The sequence below is a fragment of the Sapajus apella genome, unplaced genomic scaffold, assembly GCF_009761245.1.
Source record: "Sapajus apella isolate SASKATOON/1434 unplaced genomic scaffold, GSC_monkey_1.0 scaffold157, whole genome shotgun sequence".
NCBI classification, from domain to species: Eukaryota; Metazoa; Chordata; class Mammalia; order Primates; family Cebidae; genus Sapajus; species Sapajus apella.
In genome coordinates, this window is record NW_022437097.1 from 187,306 (window position 1) to 205,676 (window position 18,371).

The 18,371-nt window shown below is 35.7% G+C and overlaps 1 protein-coding gene across 4 annotated transcripts in view; it reads left to right on the forward strand.

Moving 5' to 3' along the window:
* Positions 1-18,371, forward strand: part of LOC116541840 (contactin-associated protein-like 3) — a 74,611-nt gene that overhangs the window by 24,442 nt on the left and 31,798 nt on the right. For all 4 annotated transcript variants that reach the window (XM_032266342.1, XM_032266340.1, XM_032266338.1 and 1 more), the window contains 2 exons: positions 5,850-6,006; positions 13,853-13,980. In XM_032266342.1, coding sequence (XP_032122233.1) covers positions 5,850-6,006; positions 13,853-13,980 — 285 coding nt within the window. The remainder of the gene's footprint in view (positions 1-5,849; positions 6,007-13,852; positions 13,981-18,371) is intronic.

An 18,371-nucleotide genomic window follows, 5' to 3' on the forward strand; every position in this document is an offset into this window, starting at 1 on the left:
TAATTCCATTCTGATTCAAGAACATACCTTGTATGATTTCTATTCTTTTAAATTTGGTAAAGTGTTCTATAGCCTACAATGTGGTTTAACTTAATGAATTGTGCATTTGTATTTGAGAAGAATGTGTATTCTGCAGTGGCTGGATAAAGTATTCTGTGACGCTAATTGAATTCTCAAGCATTCACTTAGATCCAGTTGATGGATGGTGCTGTTCAGTTCAAATCTATCTTTAATGATTTTCTTCCTGCTGGGTCTGTCACTTACTCATAGAGGGATGTTGAAGTCTCCAGTGGCAATAATGGATTTGTCTCTCTGTCCTTGCAGTTCTATCAGTTTCCCCCTAACATATTTTGACTTTCTGTTGCTAGGTACATACACATTAAGTAGCAATATGTCTTCTTATTGTATTGACTCCTTGTCTAATGCCCTTTTTCATCCCTGATAATTTTCCTTGCTCTGCAGTTGGCTTTGTCTGAAATTAATTTAGCTACTCTGGCTTTCTTTTGGTTAGTGTTAGCATGGTATGTCTTTCTCTAGCTCTTTAAATCTACCTGCTATTTTATATTTAAAGAAGATTTCAGCAGGCAATATACATAGCCGGATCATGGGATTTTTTTTTTTTTTTTTTTTTTGTCCATTCTGACAGTCTCTGTCTTCATTGGTATATTTAGACTGTTTACATTTAGAGTGATTATTGATACTTGGGTTAATATTTGTAATACTGTAACTCTTTTTTATTGGTTGTCCTTGTTTCTTCTTTTTTTCCTGAATTCCTCTCTCACGTTTTTGGTTTTAATTGAACATTTTATACGATTCAATATCCTCATTCCTCCTAGAATATTAATTACATTTCTTAGTAATTTTTTTTGTGGTAGCCTTTGAGTATGAAATATATATTATAACAATCTACTTTCAAATAACACTATTCCACTTCATTGATGGTGCTGGTACTTTGTAACAGTATTTCCACTCCTTCTAATTTGTATTACATTGCTATCACTCATTTTACTTATTCATAGCTATAATCACCCAATACATTGTTAGTATTATTATTTAGAACTGTTACCTATTACATCAATTAAGAAGACACTAGATTTTATTTTACATTTATTTATTCCTTGTCTAATGCTTCTACCTTTATGTAGTTCTGAATTTCTGACTTATATTGTTTTTCTTTTCTCTGAAGAACTTCTGTTAACATGGCTTGCAAGTTAGACCTACTGGAGAAAGAGTTCATAAATTTCTGTTTATCTAAGATAGTCTTTATTTCTACTTTGCTATTTAGGATAATTTTACTGGATACAGATTTTTATATTAGCGTGTGTTTTCTCTCAACAGTTTAAATATTTCACTTTATTCTTGCTTGCATGGTTTCTTAAAAGAAATCTGTCATAATTTTCATCCTTGCTCCTTTGTAGGTAAGGTGTTTTATTTTACTCTGGTTTCTTTCAAGATTTTATTTTAATTTTAAGAAACTCTTTGATTTTTTGCATTTTAAATATGATATGGCTAGGTGTGGATTTTTTTTTTTTTTTTTTTTGTATTTAACCTGCTTGGTGTTTGCTGAGATTCCTGAACCTGTAGTTTAATGTCTGCCATTAATTCTGAAACATTCTCAACCATCATAATTTTAAATATTTCTTCTGGTTCTCACTGTCTTCCTTCTACTTCTGGTATTCTCATTATGGGTTACATGTGTTACACTGTTTGAAATTGTCCAACAGACTTTGGATACTGTGTTTCATTTTTTTCCTCTTTGTGTTTAATGGAAAATTTTTATTGACATATCTTCAAGCTCTCTGATTCTTTCCTCAGCACTTCCCAGGCTTCCCAGTGGTTCCAGTTTTTGATGAGCCCATCAAAGACCTACATTTCTTATACTTTTTTTAATCTCTAAGTTTCCTTCTGATTTTTTCTTAGAGATTTCATATCTTTTGTTTAGATTGCCTGTTCTTACATGTTGTCCATTTTTTCAACATAGGGCCCTTAGCATATTGATTATTTCAAATTTCTTATCTGATATTTCCAAATCTGTCATATCTGCATATTTGCTTGCTTTGTGTCTTAAGACTGCATTTTTTGGCTTTAGCATGCCTTGTAGTTTTCTGTTGAAAGCCCAACATGTTGTATTGGCAAAGGAACTGAGGTAAGGAGGCCTTTAATGTAAGGTTTTATGTTTATCTGGTGAGTAGTCCGTGTTTGATCTTTGCATCACTGTGGTGTCAGAAGCTATAATTTCCTCTAAGGTCCTTTTATTTTTCTTTATTCTGTTTCATTTGAGCTTCCCTAGAGAGTCTATCTTAAATAGGGACTAAAATTGACAGCTTTTTCATTTGAAATCTGCTGTTACTATACAGGTAACTTACTGATGTGATGGTAAGGTGTAGAGAGAGGAGAAGCATCCTATACTCCTATGATTAGGTCAGTCTTTTAGGGAGACTGTCTTCTTGACTGACCTTCAGAGTGCTTCTCAGCTTCTTTCCCCTTCCCTTGGGTGAGAAAAGAAGGTTAGACAGGGCTGGTGCTGGGTATTTCCCTTCCCCTAGGTGGTTTAGGCTCTAGTAAACTAGTTTTTTGTGAGGTAGTTAGAATGTTGTTAAGGAGAACATAATGTTCTGTGCTTATTTCAAAATGTTTACTCCTTCCCTCCCTGTGCTGGAGACATAGAGCATTTTTCTCCTATCTTTATCCTGAGAACATAATGAGTTACCTCCTGGAGGTAAAACTCGTGAAAGTGTGTTGACCAAGGCTTATCCCTCACTCTCGTAGTTTATAATCTCTCAAGCTTGTCCTTGCTTAGGACCCATCAATTAGTCAATTACATTGTAAGTGTTCTTTCCAGATTACACCATCTGCTTTTGCTGCATTAGGGGCAATACTGCTTTCACTTGTCTCTGCAGCTTCCGGAGTAATGTTTTTCCTATGACTTTAACTCTCTATTGGATCTAAGAAGAATTGTTGATTTTTAGTTAGTTCAGATGTTTTCTTGTTGTGAGAATGGGAGTGATGACTTCCAGTCTCCTAATGTTATGTCAGGTTGGAAACTAGAAGTCTTTTCTGGCTTCATTTTTGTAAGGGTCCGTTGTTTTCTTGCATACTCATTTATGTCTTCCTGGTGATTTAAAAAAAGAAATCATTAAGTAATGTCCCTCTTTGGTTCTAGTATTTTTGTTCTGAAGTCTGTTTTATGAGATAGCCATTCTGTTTTCTTTCAAAATTAATTTGCAGAGTGTATTTTTTCCATCCTGTTATTTTTAACCTACCTATGTTTACTTTGAAGTGAGTGTCTTAGAAATACCTAGTTGTGTTTTTGTTTCAGTTCACTCTGCCAATCTCTGCCTTTTATTATATTTGACATTTACATTTAAGGTAATTTTTATAATTTTCTTACTGTTTGCTTGATATTATAGTATATATATGTGACTTATCACAGTCAATCTTAAATATTTTCACCCTTAGAATGAAATATAGAATCCTTATTTCTATTTGGGTCCTTTATTTTTCACACTTCTAAATATCGTTGTCTTGAGTATCATATGGTATTACAATTTTTGTGTCAATTATATGTTATTTCGAAAATTAATGATAAGGATAGTCTGTTATATTTACCCATATTTCTTCTTTTTTCATTTGTTTCCTGATGTTCCAAGAATCCTTCTAAGTTCCTTTCCTTTTGAAAAACTTCCCTTTAGCCATTCTTCAGGGAATGTCTTCTAGCAACAAATTATTTTAGTTTTCTTTTGTGTTAAAAAGGTTTTATTTCCATTTTATTCTTGAATGACAGTTGCTCTGGATATAGAATTTATAGTTGACAATTCTTTTGTATCAGCCCTGAAAAAAAATCCCATTTCTTCTGGTTCTATAATTTCAGATGAGTAATCTATTATCATTCAAATTAGTGTTCTCTTACAGATAATGTGTTATTCTCTCAGCCTTCTTTCAATTTTTTTTTGTTTTGTTTCCAAAAAGTTCAATTATGATGAATCTTGGTGTGCATATATTTTGGGCTTATTCCTTTTTGGACTTACTTTACTTCTTAAATCTGTGAGTTTAATATCTTTCACCACATGTGGGACATTTATAGCCAGTATTTCTTCAGTACTCTTTCAGCACACTCTCTTTTTGAGATTCTGATGCTGTTGTCTAATAGGTCCCTATGGCTCAGTTATTTTTATATTCAGTCTATTTTCTCTTTTTTGGTCAGGTTAGATAAAGTCTATTGATGTGTCCTTAAGTTCACTGATTCTATCCTCTGTCTTCTTCACTGTATTCTTGAGCCCATTTAGAGTTTTTTTAAAAGTTAACGTTATTGTATTTTCCAGTCCTGGAAACATAACCTTCCTCTTTCTACCTCTCAGAATCCTCTTTGGTTGTCTTCTGTATTATTTCTGGAATCTATCATTAAATTTGGTGGAAATTGCAGGAATAGACAAATCTATATAATCCTTTATCAGTCTAGAAGTTCCCCCTTAAGTCTTTTTGTTACTGTTTCTAAAAATATATGTTTTTACTACTTTATAGGGAATATGGGAGATTTAGATGTAAATTGGCACTTGTACATTAGGATATAATGAGTGTTTTGCTCTTTAATCTGTTTCCATTTAATGGTGAAGTAGGCAATTTTTAAAGTGGCATTCCTAGAAAGGTATATTAATTTTTAAGAATACCTTTCAGTTTTTAGTGACAAAGCTTTTAGCACATTTTTAAAAAGATTCCTGATACTAATTCCTCTTTAAATTTTCCCAGATCGCTTTTTTTTTTTGGGGGGGCAGACGGGTGGGCAGTGGACAGCAGTGGTCAGCAGTGGTAGTAATGAATGCAGAGATCTTATCTAAGAATGAGTTATAATTGAGTTGTGATAAGCAATAAGGTAGAAGCTAAGTTCCAGATCTCAATTCATATCGCAATGGTAACAACCTATTGAAATTTGAAAAAAAGCACCATATGACCAAGCATGTTTAAAAAATTGGTTGACTTAATCCAATTTTATTTTCCTCATGCCCTAATCTGTGACAACTGCAACTTGTTTCCCCTGGTCCCCTTCCACTTTTTAAGATGGGTGGCCTGACACCTGCTTTTTAAATTCTGTGATGTGTACTCCATCACCCCAACCTTCACTACCTATCCCCAGAAGCATCCCTTGTCCTAATATGTGGCTCTATAGACCTAAGTCAGTGTCTGGCTCTACAATTTAATCATTGTCATTGCTCAGGAGGAGGTGCACTAGTCAGAGCTGTAGTTGACCCACGGCACTTTGTTTCAGAGATGAAAAAGGCCTATCAGTGCCATTTCTTTAGCCTCCAGATAAAAAGTCAGGACATCCAATACAATAAAAACACAGGCCTCCAAAAATTTATAAGTCCTTACAAAGAGTACCATATCTTTCCAAATGTGTAACACACAGCTAGTTAGCAAAAAGATGTAATGAGATCAAATCAGTATCTTTGTATAATATTAAATTTTCTCAATGAACATTTCATAATTTCAAATAGATTTTATCTGTAGTATGCAGATTACTCTGGTATTTATCTTAATGGTGAATGTTTTATGAATGTTATTTCTATGGAAAGTATATAATATCAAGTGCAACTAAGGACTAAATTCTAATAAAAGAATAATAGGTGGGAGTCATTTAAGCCTAGATATTGAAGTATTGGTGGAAAAACATTGGTTAGCGTGTTAAAGAAATATCTTTGTTTCAGAGGTAAAATACAGGTTTTTAAGTATAGTCTCATTTTCTCTCTATCTCTGACACACACGTACTTTACAGCTGGGAGTACAGGGAGTTATATGGGGAGGGTGGTGGTGAGGGACAAAGTAGATGACATCTTCTCATACTTGTCTTTCAGATGGAACCCCACTGAGCTGGTGGGTTGGAAGAACCAATGAAACACACACTTACTGGGGAGGTTCTCTGCCTGATGCTCAAAAGTGTACTTGTGGATTAGAGGGGAACTGCATTGATTCTCAATATTACTGCAACTGTGATGCTGGCCGGAATGAATGGTGATTTCCACATGATTTCCCTGCACAAAAATGTAGTTTTTATTTTTTAATTATGCATAGTTAATTAAATGTCAGACAAGCTGGTACAAAAAGGTAACTAGATTAAAGTATGCTCAAGCAAGTTGAAATATAAGTTTTGATGAAATATGGTCAGTTAATCTAATGATTAAATTTTATGGCTAGAGATTTACTATTTCATTGTGAATACTGGATAATGTGTGTTTTATTTTTCCTGAAATAGAAACAGCTGGTAAGTTTTTCAATCACTGGAAATCAAATGTTATTCTCTTGGAAGTTTAGTTTAGTTTAGTTTAGTTAATTAATCAATCAATCTAGTATTCATGTGGCAATTCAAAAAGCGAATTTCTCCAAATCTTTGTCTTAAAATGATTTGGGATATAATGCTGCACATTCTATCATTCTTTTAGAAATTAACAGTAATATTAACACATTAGAACTCTCAGAGGTCCTGCGTAAAAGGACTGTGTTTATTTTGTAGAAGCAACAATTTCCCATACTCACTGAACTGTTCTTTAGTGCGATAGCAAAACTTTGAGCACCAAGTGTTCTGTAGACTACACTTTGAAACAACTAACATAGAATTTCAGGAATTTGAAAAGTATACTGTAAGCTTTTCTTTGAGCAGAAAAATTTTCTCATGTAGATTGCAATGCCTCTTTATTTCAGAAGTTCTTTTTGAGGTTATTATTGAAATGTATATTGGTTTTCTTTTTTTTAAATTTGTAATGCGTAAATGTTTTTAATCTTTGGGTTCATGTCAGCAACTTAAAAAGCATTGTCATAGAATAGCTAGATCATGCAGAGTACATGCTTTTAAAAAAATCTTAGGCCAGACACAGTGGCTCACGCCTGTAATCCCAGCACTTTGGGAGGCTGAGGTGGGTGAATCACCTGAGTTCAGGAGGTTGACCAGCCTGGCCAATGTGATGAAATGCTGTCTCTACTAAAAATACAAAAATTAGCCAGATGTAGTGGTGTGTACCTGTAGTTCTAGCTCCTCAGGAGGCTGAGACAGGAGAATCGCTTAAACCCAGGAGGTTGCTGTGGGCCAAGATTGCGCCCCTGCACTCCAGCCTGGGCGACAGGGTGAGACTTCACCTCAAAAAAAAAAAATAATAATAATAATGGTCAATCCACGTGTTGGTATAGTTGATTTGAACATAAAATATCTAATCTAAGCAGTAATTTGATTCCTGAAAATTGAGTTTATTATTTGGCCTACATGCTAGTCCACTTATTTATTTGGCATAAAAAAGTCTATTTTCTATCACTTTAAAAAATATTGTGAAATTGGAAAAACTCACTTGAATCTACTGGAGTTTTCTATAGAATACATACTATACACTTACATCGGTATTATTTTTACTCTTCCTCAAGTTGAAAATTACAAAATGATCATATAGATTTATGAGACACTCTTTTTCAATATTTTGATGTACAATCCTAATATAGCTTTCTCTTACTTAAAAATGAATGCAGTTTTAGTGCAGTGAGTAAGAAGAACAAATCCGATCCACAGTTTCAAGTCTGGCCACCCTTAATTTCAGGTCTGAAGTAACCTCCCATCTATTAAAATGCTTTTATACAAGATTTTGTATGATGTACATTTTAAAGTGTCTGGTATTATAGTGTGATGACATTTGTTAGCTTTGGGCTCCGTAATGAGACAAACAGCCACCTTCAAATCTTTTGAGGGACATCTTTAACAATCCTAGAGGTTTTCATTTCCTCCATTCCACAAGGGGCTTCTGCCTGCAAGGGCTCCAGCCCTCCAGCTCATTAGTCTGTTCCCACCCACATTTTCTATAGGTCAGAGAGGAGATCATTGGCAGGTTATTGCAAGAAAGCCAGAATGGTATATATGCTAGTGGCTTTATAACTTAATTAGAAGAATGTTAACCATTTTTTGTTACGGAACTCTCTATTAGTGTTAAGTGCATACTTTATTGTAGACTTCACATATACTTAGGGCAGTAACCAGAGGAACGCATCACTTGGAGCCATCTGTATTGAGTGACCTTCCCATGCACTGACTCCGAGGAGGGGGATAGGAGAAACTGAAGTGGGTGCAGGTCCACTGACACCCTTAGCTGTGACACTGCAGCACCATAAAGGACTGCATTCGTGTGACAGAAGACTTGGGCTTTCATTTGGAAAACAAATTTAGGAGAGATACAGGTCTTAAAAATTAAATCCCCTCCTACATTCAGAAGGGAGCATTGTGGAGTCACTTGCTTTTTAATCTTATTTTATTTACTTTGCACCTTCTGGTAGACAGGTCTATTCAGCAGTAAGACCATAAGCATTCTCAAATTCTGTCCCAACTTTGCAGAAAATGTTTTGTAAATGTGGGTGTGTGTATGGGATTGGGGTGGGGAATTCCAATTTCTATTTTAATTTTTTCAAATAAAACTGATTTTTCAGTTTATAAAACTAGAATTTACCAACCTTATAAAATGAATAGATTTATAATTATAATAATATAGATTAAGATGTAGAAATAAGAACCTAAATCTTAGTTTTTATTCAGTATTTTCTATTACTGAGATCCCTAGTAAGGTTTTCTTGGTGGGAAGTTTATGATAAAAAAATAGTATTCAGAAATGAAAGTAAAGTGAAAGCTATTTTAAGTCTCTTCAGGTATCTGTCTGTTGAGGTAGCCAGTGGTGGTGTTAATATAAACCATCACCATTTTTCCATAAGGTGTACCTGTAATCAGCAGCTCATCGAAAGTATATTACTTAAAAAATAGCTAATGATCAGACAGTTCCTCAGTTACAGTAGGAAAGTTCTATCAAATAACTATGATATGCCAAAGATTTATTATATAAACAAATATATTTAAAAGGCACTATAATGACTTAAAATATTAAGCTACACTGCAAGTCAATGTATGTGTATAAATGTAGAGTGGACTGTGTTCAAAGACACTTGTATAGTCTCTAAAATATACATATAACATATAATTCAACTGTCTGCAAAAATCCGCAAGTTGTTTTCCTAGTGTAATGATGACACATGTAACTATATTATTTTACTTCTAATAATTTAAATAGGCCTTTTCTGTGATTATCTTAGAGTCTTTAAAAAATAAGCACAAATAAAAAGCATAAAATAAGGTGGTTTAAATGCATACAAGTGTACAAATAATCATAATAAATATGAGTAAACTGTGTTTATTTAAAAACCAGACATTAGATTTTATCATACTGGATTTGTAAAGAAGCTATATCTTGTTTACAGAAGATAAAATATAAGCATTCAGTGAAGTTGAAACTAAAAAAATGGAAAATATTTACCAAGTAAATACAGATCAAAAGAAAGCAGATATAGCTGTAAGTCAGACTAAGACAAAAAGCAGTGTTAGGGATAAACTTGAATTCTGTCTAATGCTACGATGGACTCACTAGAACGATCTCATTACCCTACACTTGTATGCATCATCAGAGTGTTCAAAATATGTAAAGAAGTAATAAATATGCAAAGGCAAAGTGACACCCAAAACAGTAGAATAATTTAACATAACATTTTTGGGAATGAATAAGTGAAGCAGATAAGAATATTTTAATATTATAATTCATAAACTTGATACAGCAGCCATATATCAAGTTGAGTAAAGAAAAACTTTTATAGAATGTATTATACAATATTATTGAGCAAGTATAGAAAATATTGCAAATGGATGGAATCTTAACAAATTTTACAGAATTGCCATGATAGAAACTATACGCTTAATTATAATCAATAACAAACATAACTTTTAAAAGCTCATGCATGTGTCAGTTACAGACACAACAGAAGATAAAATACATGTAAGTGATGAAAAGTTTGGAAAAGAAACAAACGGCACATATTGTAGATGACATGATTGCCTACATAGAAAATCCAAAATAATATAAAGAAATATCAGGAAAAATGATAGTTCAATAAGTTTACTGAATTTATGGTCAGTCTTGAATTTCTTTAAAATCATAAAATAATTACTGTTACAAACCTAGTAAAAATGTATTTGCAATATTAAAAAAATGTAAAGTTCTGTGGAATAACTGCAGTACTTTAATGGAAAAAATTATGAATCTTTGTCAAGAGAATTAAGGACAGCCAAATAAATGGATTGACTCACTACTGTCGTGGATAATATGACTCAGTATCTTAAAGAAGTGGTTCTCAATCAGGTAATTTTGACCCTTAGGGGACATTTGGCATTGTCCGAAGACTTTTTTGTCGTCACACAGAGAGGAAGGTTGTTTATATTGGCGTCTATTAATTAGAAGTCAGGGTGCTGCTAAACATCTTAACAATGCACAGGACAACCCCTCATAACAAAAAAAAATTAGTCCAAAATACCAATAATGCGGCTGGTGAGATACCTTCTTTCAAAGTTGACATTCTCCTCAAATTAATCTATAATTTTAATGAAATTCCAAAAAATGTGGTGGTTTACTTGTTTGTGTAGATTGCAACAAGTTGGTTTTAAAATTCACATGGAAATTAAGGATGAAAGGATAAGCAAGGTAATTTTTAAGATGAAAAACAACGTGAAGAGACTAATTCTGTTAGCTGTCAAGACATGCTATATTGCTATAGTAATTAATGCTGGTTGAATTGACTAAAAGATAGGCAATTAACAGAAATTGAGAATCTGGAAATTTTTTAAGTGGGTTGCGTGTGGATCATAATGATTTTATTATTGCTGACCTACTACCCCAAAATAATCATTAAAAGTGAAAGTTGACTCAATGTTTCTCCCTTTTAGGTTTCTTTGCAGCCGCCCAAATTTATGGCTCTACTTTGCCTTAAATAAAGTTATCTGGCAAATAATAAGTAGTAGCTTTTGGACGTTTTCACACTTCCTAGGAAAGCACAATTTCAAGAACAATAGGAATTTTTAATAAATAAAATTTTTAATAAAATATAAAATTAAAAGCCAAAAGTCTTTGAAAGTTCTCTTACTGAATTTTTAATACTGCTGCAAGAGATTATGGTACCTATGAATGCACTATTTCCAAGTGTAGACTATAGTGTAAGCTTTAGAAAATAATAGGGAGAAAAGAAGAAAAATGAGATATTCCTATTAGGAAGTTTTGAAGAAGTCTGATAACTGTGACAAATCTTGAGTATTCTATTTTGATCTGCAAAGGTTGGGAATCTGCCTGTAACAATAAGAAATTGGTGAAAAAATACTGACCATCTTTTTGCTCAGACTGAAAACACCAATCTTTCCAAAACAACTGAAAAAACAAAACTGTATTATAGTATCTGCCCAAATGAACTGAAATGCACTGTGGATTTCAGACATTCTCAGTATTCTGCACAGTCAACATTAAAAATGGAATGAAACTTGAAGCTTTCATGCGAAATAGATCTTTAAAATTCAAGCATCCTCCATAAATAATAAAATTGCATTTTCTCTAGTAGACTTGCTAAAATGATAATCACAGAAGTTGGAATAGTAATTTTTAATGGCTACCGCATTAATAAAAAATTTCCTAGACCTACCTCATTTACCAGGAGACATATTTCTAGCTTGTCTACCATCAGTCTACTCTAAAGCTGAATGGTGATGCCTTTACATAATCTGTATTCTATTATTTGCATAAAAATAACTGACAGAGTCTTAACTAGGTAAGGCAATGGGATTTTGGTCTGAATTTTAGAAATAAGCTTTCTTTACCATAGAGTGTATTTTTTTCAGGAAATAATCTTAAATAATATAGCCATTTTATTTTAGTTCTGTCTTTTCCAGTTTGAAACTTTGATGCCTAAAGTCTTTTATAAAAGAAGTTGATTAGTGGGTACAAAAGTACAGTTAAGTAAAATAAGTTCTAGTATTTGATAGTGCTAGGGAGATTATAGTTACCAGTAATTTATTAGCTATTTCAAAATAGCTAGAGGAGAATTGTAATGTTCCCACCACAATGAAGGATAAATGCTCAAAGTGATGGATATCACAGTTACCCTGATTTGATCATTACGCATTGTATTCAGGTATCAAAATATCACATGTACCCCCAATATATGTACAAGTTTGACATACCAATTTAATTTTTGTTAATTTAGAAAACCTTATTTTGAAAATACAAAAGTGTTGCAAATGATGACATATCAGTTATGATTTTTTTTTTGCCACAAATGCATACAAAAGAAGGTTTGGGAACTGGGCAATTAAAAAAAATATTCACTAGATTCTATAGAGTTTCTATATCATAACGAGTAACTGGACTAAGAGTGTTTTATCTGTAAATAAGAATACACATGCACTTGAAGCAAATATATAATAAAATATAAACATGTATATAAATATAAGCATTTTATTACAAATGCATACATGCAATATTTATTATTGGCCAAATATTTATTACATATACATTTATATACATATAATAAAATATTTTTACAGAAGAGTAGACAAATGCCTTCAGTTTGGGCAGAGACAAAATTAGTGGCGTAGCTAAGACCAGGACCCGAGGGTCTCCTAGGGTATCCTCCAGGTCTCTTTGTAGTGGATCCAGACATGTGTATTTATTTTCCCAGTCACATAATTAATACTCATGGTATCCAATAGGCTGTATGCTTTCAGAAGACAGAGACTATATTTTTTATTCTGTGTCCACAATTCCCAAGACAGTGCCTGTTCAACAAAAGGTGAGCACTAAGTGTTAGAATTTGATTGTTTGTATTTTGTATTTTTTGAGACAGGGTCTCACTTTGTCACCCAGGCTGGAAACTTTGGTCCCACTTTGTCACCCTGGCTGGAAACATGGCTCACTCCAGCCTCTACCTCCCAGACTTAAGGTATCCTCCCACCTCAGCCTCCCACATAGCTGAGACTACAGGTGTGTGTCACCACGCCCAGCTAATTTTTGTATTTTTTGTAAAGACGGGGCCTTACTATGTTGCCCAGGCTGGTTTCAAACTCCTGAGCTCAAGCAATCTGCCCCCCTCAGTCTCCCAAAGTGTTGGGATTACAGGCGTGAGCCTCTGTGCCCTGCCTGTGTTTATTGACTGAACTACTGGGAGCAGCATTTCACAGACCACTTTCACATGCATTAGTCTATATATTACTTATAAGGGTAATGTATATATTTTAAAAGGACTTTAAAAAATTAATGATAAGTTAATATTCTGCAAAATGAATGTCTAAATCCAGTGTTACTATTTTTATTTGTAATGAATAATCATTTAGATATTACTCTAAGACAATTTTAGAAGGGAAGTTATATGCTTAAGAATCTTGAAAATATTAATATAATATTAATATAATATCCCATGCTCACAAAATGACCACCCTTCTTGATTTGTCCTCTTTATTCTCTGTAATCATTTAGATCAGGAACTGGCAAATGGGTCAGGAGTTGATAACCACCTGCTTTGGGCGAAATCCAGACCACTAGTCTGTTTTTGTATGGCAGTGAGCTAAGAATTTTTTTTAACATTTTTAAAAGGTTGAAAAATAAAAAGAATATTTCATGACACATAAAACTTGTATGAAATCCAAATTTCATGTCCATAATTTTTATTGCAACCCAGCCATGCCTATCTGTGTCTGTGGTTGCTTTCATACATTGGTGGCAGAGTTGGGTCGTGGCTGCGAGAAGCTGCGTGGCCTGCTGAGCCAAGATCGCTTACTGTATGGTCCTTTACACAGAATGTTTGCCCATCCTGATTTAGATTCATGGTAGTCTCTGTGCTCTCAAAATATTGAAAATGCTAAGTGTTATGTTAAGTCCTGTGATGTTGCTTCAAATTGCAATAAGGGATCAGAGTTAATTTTGCCGGTATGTTAATCAGAATAATTTTAAGGGTTTTGGTGGTTTATTTTTAGGACCAGTGACACAATAGTCTTTTCCCAAAAGGAGCACCTGCCAGTCACTCAGATCGTGATGATGGACGGAGGCCGACCCCATTCCGAAGCAGCTTATACACTGGGGCCGCTGCTCTGCCACGGAGATAGTAAGTAATGGCAAGAAAAAGCTTTCTTTTCATAACAACAGTTTTTTGGTTATGAAAGAGTAGACAAATGCCCTTATTTTGGCCAGAGAGAAAATTAGTAGCAGTACTGGGACTGGGACGAATATCAGGAAAACACACATACCATAAAGGCACAGTCAGTACTGAAGATCCGTGTTTCCTTATTGAAGCATTGGTTTATAGAGAGTGAATCACCTTTGTTTTAACTTATTACTTGGTTGGATGGATTTATTATCCATTTATCATTATTTCTTCCAGAACAGTCATTAGGTAAAGTATTTTCTGAGTGTGTATTGATCTCTTTTCTGCAGCATTTTCATTCATTTTTCCATGGTCGAGTCCTCCCTCCCCCACCTCATTGGCGCTATTAGCCCAGGGTTCTTTCATGCCTGTGAGGATCTACCTACTGCCCAGTGTGTGAACCACAACTAAGCTAGGAAAAATCTTTCCCTGAGAAATATTGTAAAGGTGTTTCTTATCCACTAGCATCATACATTGCTGTGGAAGAGTCTGAGACTAATGTATTTTTATTTCCTGCTCTACCTCAGTGTGTGGAGGCTGCTGCTTAGAGAGGTGGTTCAATAAGGAGCCTGGGTGTCTCTGCACATTTTTGCCGAGAGTGCCAGATGGCATGACGTCTCCACCCCCTGATACCAAGCAGTTTCTGTAGCCAGTCATGTAGGCAGCTAAGTAGTTCGAAGAGAACAGAGCATCACTATCAATGTGTACTCACTCCCCAGAGAGGAGGGGGACTGGCTTGCCTCCTGCTTGCTCAAGGAGTCCCACGTCTGGGGGCTCCTCATCTGAGATGCAAACCCACCTACTGTGTGTGTGTCACACCCATCTGGGCCCATGGATCGTGTCGCCCTTGAATTTTTGGAGATAAGGGGAACCAGTGCAAATATTCTGATGCTCATGCTGCATGCTGTGCTTGTGGCGAGCAACAAAGTTCTCTAACTCTGATTCATGGATGCTGATAGGAAATTCTGTGTTTTCTATCAGCATCCGTGAATCCGTGGCAAGCTAAATTGTTAGTTTGCAAGGAGGGTGAAATCTCAGAGTCTTTGTGGCTTTTGACAGATATGTTATCCTTTAATTGCAAAAACGTATTCAGAGTATACCTTATAGTTAATTATTTTAATTTTTTTCTAAAATAAAATCTGCTTATTTTGACCTAAAAATTCTGTTCTCCTTTAAGAAAAAAACGGTTTTTATTATGCTTTGAATACATTTCCTGTTTCATTTGTTGGCTTCTCTGCATCTGGGACTGTGGACTTGTTTCCTTTGCCCCCTATCCGTTTTTTTCTGTTTCTTCCAATTGCTTTAATCTCTTTGTCCTTCTCCTCTGTATTCAATATGATTATCCTAAGCTTTTCCCAATGTCAATCATTTATTATCAGCTGTGTTCTTCATTTATGGATATTTCTGGTTTATCTGTTACCTCTGTGATTTTGTTTGGGTCTTTGATTTTTTTTCTTAAAATCAACCTTTGTTTTTTTTTTTTTGAGACGGAGTTTCGCTCTTGTTACCCAGGCTGGAGTGCAATGGCGCGATCTCGGCTCACCGCAACCTCCGCCTCCTGGGTTCAGGCAATTCTCCTGCCTCAGCCTCCTGAGTAGCTGGGATTATAGGCACACGCCACCATGCCCAGCTGATTTTTTGTATTTTTAGTAGAGACGGGGTTTCACCATGTTGACCAGGATGGTCTCGATCTCTTGACCTCGTGATCCACCCGCCTCGGCCTCCCAAAGTGCTGGGATTACAGACGTGAGCCACTGCGCCCGGCCTCTACTTTTGTTTTTAAATTATCTCATATTTTAGCTTTTATTTTACTGAATTGGTTTTTATATTATTCCCGTACTATGAAACTCTTATGAAATTTTTCTTTCCTTCTGTTGTGTTCTCTCTTAATTTTTTCCTTCCTCCCTCCCATTCAGTCTGGCTTCTCCCTCTCTCCCTCCCTTCCTTCCTCCCTCCCTCCCTTCCTTCCTAACTTCCTCCCTCCCTCCCTCCCTTCCTTCCTTCCTAACTTCCTTCCTCCCTCCCTCCCTCCCTTCCTTCCTTCCTCCCTCCCTCCTTCCTTTCTTCCTTCCTTCCCCTCACTCCCTTTTTTCTTTTTTCTTTTTCTTTTCCTTCCTTCCTTCCCTCCCTCCATCCCTCCTTCCTACCTTCCTTCCTTCCTCCTCCCTCCCCTTTTTCTCTTTTCTTTCTTTTCCTTCCTTCCTTCCCCCCTCCCTTTTTACTTCTTTCTTTTCTTTTCCTTCCTTCCTTCTTTTTTTCTCTATGTTTGTGCTGTTTCTGTGCTTTTTTAAAACATTGTACATACTTGTAGTGGCAGGTCTGTCCAGACATGTAATTCATTTGTATGTGATAGAATTGAATTCTTCTTGACGTGCATCTCTTCACAATCAGACACATAGTTCTTGTCCCTTCTGTGTAATAGCAAGACTAGAGTCAACCATTCTATCAGTATTTTTTCCCGTAATCTAAGAGCTCAAGTTGGTGAGGGCGGGATCTGTTGAGTTGAATCTGATTTACTGGCTATTCTCTGTGCTGTTTTATCTTCAAGAATTATTAAATGTCCTGTGCCAGGCATCACACTGCAGCGTGGAGGTCATATCCACAGGCGTCAGATTTTTCCCACAGTTCGGTATTAACCCCTGGAAATCTGTAGCTTTTCTCCCTGCCTATCGATACCCTGATGTCAAACACTGATTTATAGATACTCTGGACTTGTAAAAAACAGTTTTTAGGTTATTTTCTCTATAGAAATTTACCTCAGTCCTTCACTTCTCTCCAAATGCAGCTATATTTGTGAGACTCATCAGGATATATCATTCACCTTCTGTTTATATCATACTTTCAGCTAGACCAATCAAGGTATGGACAAGAGCAAGTACAATATTTGAAATATTCCCTTCTCACTTTGGGAGACTGAAATCAGAGGATCGCTTGAGCCCAGGAGTTCAAGACAAGCCTGGACAAGATGGCGAGACCCCGTCTCTACAAAAAAAATGACAAATTATCTGGGCATGGTGGCCCGTAGTCCGAGTGACTAGGAAGGCTTAGGTGGGATGATCTCTTGAGCCCAGTAATGTGAGGTGGCAGTGAGCTATGTTCATTCCACTGCACTCCAGCCTGCGTAACAAAGCGGGACCTCATCTCTAAAATAAATAAGTAAATAAACAAACAAAAATAAAGAAAAATAAAATATTTTCTTCTATAAAACTTCCCCTGTAGCTTCCTCCTTTCTCTTTCCCTTTCCTTATCTTCGTCTCTTTTTTTTTTTTTCCAGTATATGTGCTGCTGAAGTGAGCACCATCTCTTTTTTTTTTAACATAATATTTATTGATTTTTTTTTTCTCTTCCTTTGGGGCAGCTGGGACTAGGGGATCTGCAGGGATGGGGTCAAGAAAGTGACCACTGGGCTGGAAGCTTGGTTTCACACTGAGGAATGCGCAAAGATGTAAATACGGTGAGGAGAGTGGGAGCCGGTCTTCTCACTGAAGAAAGAGTTATACATGTGGGAAGAAGGAAGACTGTAATGAAACCCGTAGTGCTGGGTTAAAAATGGAGGTATCCACATGAACTCATGGATTTTGATATACATAATAGAAAACTGTAGAATACACAGAGAAGAGAGAGAGTGTGTGTGTGTCTGATATACAAATACATGTATTTCCTGGCTGACTACTAAGAGGGCTAGAAGCAGTGACACCTTAGTAAATACCTAGCCTGCAGATCTGGGCTTCTAAACACCATTTCCTATCATTCTCCGCTGAAAGAGAAACCAGAACTCCTTGGAGAAAAGGCTGATTCCAGAATTGTGGCCAAAAAAAAAAAAGCTTTAAGATAAGCCTGGATCATTTTGTTATGACAAAAGGGAAAAATGAGCTCAAAAAAGGACATGGGCGTCATCTTAAAGGAGCTGCCACATTTGAGACAACATAAGCATCAAAGTACGTTATACATTATAAACCATTGAATAGAATAGGAATTCAAGAGTGAGGCGAATAAACAAATGGATAAATACACAAATAAATCAGTAAAAGATCAAGCAAAAAGCTATTTCTAACAGAGGCATGCCAACCAACTAATGTGGAAGGAATGATGGAACTGAGAAAATCACCACTGGCAGCCATCAGAATAAAAACTCAAGTAGGGGCCGGGCGCGGTGGCTCACGCCTGTAATCCCAGCACTTTGGGAGGCCGAGGCGGGTGGATCACGAGGTCAAGAGATCGAGACCATCCTGGTCAACATGGTGAAACCCCGTCTCTACTAAAAATACAAAAAATCAGCTGAGCATGGTGGCGTGTGCCTGTAATCCCAGCTACTCAGGAGGCTGAGGCAGGAGAATTGCCTGAACCCAGGG